The sequence below is a fragment of the Ruditapes philippinarum genome, unplaced genomic scaffold, assembly GCF_026571515.1.
Source record: "Ruditapes philippinarum isolate M1 unplaced genomic scaffold, ASM2657151v2 ctg7137_1_1_1_1, whole genome shotgun sequence".
Classification (NCBI taxonomy): domain Eukaryota; kingdom Metazoa; phylum Mollusca; class Bivalvia; order Venerida; family Veneridae; genus Ruditapes; species Ruditapes philippinarum.
Window position 1 is genome coordinate 1,141 of NW_026855744.1, and position 6,160 is coordinate 7,300.

The 6,160-nt window shown below is 31.7% G+C and overlaps 1 protein-coding gene across 1 annotated transcript; it reads left to right on the forward strand.

Annotated features, from left to right (window-relative positions):
* The first annotated feature begins 1,209 nt into the window (after positions 1–1,209).
* On the forward strand, positions 1,210–5,729 carry LOC132744271 (mucin-17-like). Its single transcript, XM_060732929.1, has 3 exons — positions 1,210–2,055; positions 2,373–2,609; positions 2,958–5,729. Exons 1-3 carry the CDS (start codon positions 2,043–2,045, stop codon positions 4,703–4,705), a joined length of 1,998 nt encoding a protein of 665 aa, XP_060588912.1. The 5' UTR covers positions 1,210–2,042; the 3' UTR covers positions 4,706–5,729.
* Positions 5,730–6,160: the final 431 nt, after the last annotated feature.

The following is a 6,160-nucleotide window of genomic DNA, read 5'->3' on the forward strand; positions in this document are numbered from 1 at the left end:
GATAGGCGGACCGAGGAAGAAAATACACAGATTTAGTGTTCTAGTGCCCAGCGGTTGATGGCCCACAATCACTGTAGCGACTGATCGCCATAAGAGAGACCCACATTGGGTGTTGGGTATTCCAATATGGCGGATATTCAAGGTTATTGCTGTTCCATTAATTGACGTTAAAAATAATTATCTAGTAAGATATATGCTATCATCAATCATTTCAAGTTCAAAATTCAATAGGCAGTATGATTAATTATATTACAAATAATTGAATGACTCATAAAACGCATTTATAAACCACTGGAAAAAGCGTACAAGAAGATAAATAATTTATTGATAAATGTAACAGCCAAAATTAGTCATTTATTTTTGAAAGTCACGTGAGCACAACAAGAAAACCCCGTGTACGTCATCATGAAAAGTGCTTGTACATAGTATTTTTAGTATTTGACAAAAAGGAAAAGGTAAGCAATTTATTTGAAGATATGTTCAAATTGATTTTTCTGTCAATATTTTATTTTATTTGGGTAACATTACATGCATTTCATTAAAAAATGACCCGAAAGCTCAGTATGTACAGACAAATAGGCCGCCCCCAAGAGTCAAATCGGCCTCATGTCAAATCGGTGTTGCAGTATAAAAGGATGGGATGGGGATATCCTCTGGCTTCCATAACTTTATATACATGTCGCTTTTAAGTTTTATCTTCACGTTGCAACAGGTCTAGCAGTAGTTATAAAACCTGTCGCTGAAGTCTCCTTCGGCGGTACGAAATACCCAAATATACCCAAATACACCCAAATATAGCAATATTTATTTTTGTTTGTATAAAATATAGATTGTAATGAGAAATAAATAAATATTTATTAAATATAATATGACTTAGTCTGCTATAATTTTTATTCATTCCGTTGAAAATGGACAGTTACGATGGTAATGTAAAGGATAAAGTTGTGACATTTGCCTATCTACAGTACCATATAGGTTCTTTATTAATGTAGATCTACTTGCAATTTTAAATCAAGATATGATGTTTGTTGTCTACACTTACATTTTTAAGGTGTAATTTTGTTGGAATTTCATATCATATACAAGTGTCCATGTTATTTTTACAAAAAATTGTTTGTGTAAAATATAGATTGTAATGAGAAATAAATAAATATTTATTAAATATAATATGACTTAGCCTGCTATAATTTTCATTCATTCCGTTGAAAATGGACAGTTACTATGGTAATGTAAAGAATAAAGTTGTGACATTTGCCTATCTACAGTACCATATAGGTTCTTTATTAATGTAGATCTACTTGCAATTTTAAATCAAGATATGATGTTTGTTGTCTACACTTACATTTTTAAGGTGTAATTTTGTTGGAATTTCATATCATATACAAGTGTCCATGTTATTTTTACAAAAAAATGCTTTAAAGGTGTACATATAGACTGTATTTTGGTTCAAAACACAATGATAGGGAAATGTATATTTGGGTATGGTTGATTATATCTTATTGAAAGTGTATATTGTATTCATGATAAAAACAGCACTTTTTTGGGATAAAACATTTATTTTTAGTATAATTGGGCAATATTTGGGTATATTTAGGCAATATTTGGGTATATTTGGGCAATATTTGGGTATATTTGGGTATTTCGTGCTGCCCGTCTCCTTAGCTAGGATAGGATAGGATAGGATACTGATAGGATATGATACTGTTAGGACATTATGTCATTGTAATTATCTCAGTCTTGTAGTTCTTTTTCAACTTGCTTTTACCTTATGTCTATAATTTTGCACTTAACATAATTGTTTTTTTTACTGCTATTCCCAGACAACGCGCCTGCTTAGTGTAATCGATTATGATTTTGAAGCAGTAAAATGTAGATGTAGAGATAGGATAGGATATATTGGATTGGATAGAATAAGATTGATTGATCGATTGACTAATTTTAGGGCCGGTTTGACTTGGAGCCAATCTCACTTGGGGCCAATTTGACAAGTTTGGGCCGAAAGGGATACTGGACTTTCGGCCCAAAACCAAATCGTTACCAAGATGGCATTTACATGTACGTGATACTGCTTAACAATCAATTCTGATTATGACTAACATTGCACGGGGCTTTATTAAAAAGCTATATAATCTGGAGTTATGCCCCTTATTAAAGTTAGAATTTTGTCACAGTTGCATATTTAAGACTATGAAAGGTATCAACAGCTATCATTCTGATAAGATAACTTTTAATGTATCAAACCCTTTTGTGTTTCATTCAATTTCTTAATGTGTGAATAATAATCTATTCAGAAAAGACCAAATTTTTAATTTTATTTTTTTACTGTACATTGCTCTATATAAACTGTAAAAAGTTCTTTATCAATGTTAAAGATATGGAAACATCTGCTACAAGTTGGGGAAATGAAACAAACATCTCTTCATACGTGTTTCTGGACTTTGAAACAACAAGTTTACTGGACAGAAAATGCCGTATAACAGAAATGTGCTTGTTGGCTGTAAACAGAGTAGACTTGACGGCTGCAGGAAGCTTCCCCAGAGTAACAAACAAATTAACAGTTTGCCTTGATCCTCAGCAACCAATCTCCATGACATCAAGCAATATCACAGGTAAGTGGAAAGTGTTTTCTTGGTCTAAGGCAAACAAGTCAAAAGTACTGTACATTTCCATTTGGTATACAATGACATTTTATAAGTCAAAGCATTGAATGAAGGTCTAAGAGAGGAAAACACAATAAATTTGAACTAAAAATGTAAAGCACACATATTTTTATCCTGGAAATTTTGGCAGCTACTTTTCTTAAGAGTTGGTAGTTCCTTTAAGAAATGGTAGCTCATTAAGTTCAACATTATGCCTAAAAGGCTTTTCTCCAAACTCGTAAAATGGTAATTTATATATTTGTTAATTACGGATATCAATGAAAGTAATATCTACATACCATGTTTTTACTGTTACAGGTTTATATAATGACAGTCTAGAAAACCAAAAAGCATTTACAGATGAAACCGTTGCACTGATAAATGCATTTCTCAACCACTTAAGAAAGCCAATATGCTTGTTAGCACACAATGGAAATAGGTTCGATTTTCTACTGCTTGTGGCAGAACTTAAAAGACTCAACCAATCACTTGATAATTCAATTTGGTGTGCAGACACTTTGGAAGCCTTTAGGTCATTGGATGGTTTGCCGGCAGTATATACCCCATCATCCAATCAGAGTTATATAAAGAAATTTCAGAACTCTCCAAATAATGGTGACAAAACTCCAGTAACATCAGCAAAGTCAAGCACAAATACTCCTTTAAAAAGAAAAGGAACAACTGAATTCAGCACTCCAAGTGATAATTCACCAAAGGTTAGCAAACTTGAATATTCTTACAAAACAAACCTTTCTGCAGAAAAGGTTAAAAAGAAACTTACATTTGAAAGTATTCAAGACAAGACTACAGATGATACTAAGCAAGATAAAAAAGAAACAGAAGAAGTGGAAGAGGCAACTGAAGAATTCTCATCAAGTTTAGATGATACTCATTATCTTAAGGCTCTTGAATCTGTTGAGAAAGGTCTATGTCAAGAAACACTCGTATTTAATAAATCTGCAGGTGATTGTTTATCTGAGAGTACAAAGAAGGAACAAGAAAATGAAGATACAAAAAGTATACAGTCACCAGCTAATAATTCAACAGTTTTAGAAACATCTGCTGGAACATGTTGTGTTGCCAATGGTACCGGTTATTACATCAGGCAGAGTACACAAGAGCTTTTAAAAGAAGAAAAGAATGCTGTTCCAAAGAGGGATGAATCAGGGGGCAATATTACCTCTTCTCCTGTTGTAAAATCTGAGGAACCGATTAACATTACATCACCTAAACTGGAAAACTGTTCGAAAGAAACTGAATTTTCAAGTGGCAAAAAGGACCAAATGTCCACCACAAAAACAAATTTTGTTGTTACATTGACATCCAAGCAGTATTCACCTTTACCAGCAGAAACAAATAATTTCTCAAGTAGAGATAATTGTTTGTCAGAAAACAAAAATGTGTTGAGTTCTTCAAAAAAAGAATCAATTCAACCAGATGTATCTAATGCTTCAAATGGATCACCAGTGCCTTTGACATCATGCCAGGTATCAAGCTGTGCACAATCAAACTCAGTATTAGTGTCTGACAAAGGTATGTCTGCATCTTCAAAAGTTTCATCAGCAAGAACATCAACTGATGTACAAATCATTACAAGACATTCAGATTTAAAATCAGAGTCTACAGCAGTTGTGTCAACTCTACCTGCAAATTCTACTAGTTTTACACAAGTTTCAACATCATCTGATTCAGCAAATTTATTAGATTCGAAGTCAGTGTTCACTTCAAATAAAGCAACTTGTTTAAAATCGTCACCACTCCCTACAACACCTATCGTAACAAATTCTGTAAAACAGACTCAGATTTCTGGCTTATCAACAGAAGATTTATTAAAAACAAAACCAGACTCTGCAGCAGGAACACAAAATGGATCACCATACCTTCAAAGACAGTCATACAAATTGGAAGAAATATACTTGAGGAAATTTGGAAGCCGGCCACCCCATTCACATAAAGCAGAAGATGACTGTATTACCCTTTTGAAAATTGCTAAAAGTTCTCCGAACTTTATGGATTGGGTGGACAAGAATTCAGAATTACTTTCTTCTATTGATTCACCATTTTAAGATTACAATAATTTTCTGTTTCCCTTTAGTCCTGTTGATAGCATTTTTAATACTAACATTTGGATACTTTACAAAAATGTTTCAATTTTACGATTTTATAGGTTGACACTTTGCAAGTGATACATTTGATGAAATTATTGATATTCATTTAATAGACTGTTTTATACATACTCTGTTTTATACATACTCTATTTAATTTATTTTTGATAGGCCAGTTTTATTTTCTGTATTCAACATATTTTAATCAGCAAATTTTACTATGACATGATATTTTAAGTATTTATTCTATTTTAATACAACTCAAATTTATACATTTGTTTTTTTATGTTTTATAATATTTAGTCATCTTTATGAAATGATATTAGAGTAAATACAGCTTGAATCTATACAGCGCCTTTTGCTTAAATCGTGTTTAAGAATACAAGTAGTTGCTTTGAAAAATTACACCCTTCTTATAGATAAATTTAGTCATTGAGGTATTCTTTTTAAATTGACTTTGTTTTGTAATGAAAATGAACACACATTTTTTATCTGGATTTTACCCAGTAGATGGATATGATTTGGTGAAGTGGTTTCTTAAATATAAATACTACTGTTTTAATGTGTATAAATATACCGCTTTGTCCTTGGCCCAACATACTTAGGATCTATACAGTCCTGGATTATTTTTGATACTAACAATTTGATAATTTACATTTCATGTTTTTGACTTCATAAATCACAGAGTTTGTTAAGTCTTAATGGAAAGATATAGTACGTATTTGCAAAAATTTAACAGGGAATTCTTAATTTTACATTATATAGACTGTTTTAACTCCATTTAATTTATTCTAACAAGCCAGTTTTGTATACACCTTTAATTGCATTTTTTTTGTGTGTGTTTTTTGTTAAATGAATACTTGTATTATAATGTGATATTAGTTGATTAAACCCTTGTATATTAACCTTTTAACAAAGATATTTATTTTTATATTTAATTTGTTTTGCCATGAAAAGAAATAAACAATTTTCATTGTCAATCATTCACCTTGTTTATTTACAAACTTCAATTGTATAATTTCAAAAAATCAGAACAAAGAAAACAAAATTAGCTAATTTACAAAATTTAACATGTTCAGGCTTTCCATTTCTCTTCCCAGATTCTATTGCTTTACACCTATTTCATTTAGCCTGACGACGGAAAGGTATTGGTGATAGATGCTGTTGTTAACTAAAGTAAACTGCAAGAATTTCTTGTGAGCTTTCAAAATATGAAGAACAAGATCAACAAGGAACAGTGGCACCCCCAAATATAGGAACACCAGCAAAGACCACCCTGCTGCAATCAGTTCATGTAACAAACTATAAAAACAGAGAATAACTAGAGTTTTTTTTTAAAAGTTTTCTCTTATATTAGTCTACTTAACAATGATGATGATCCCCAATGTCAGTCCAACTTTTAGAAGTTAGGACCAC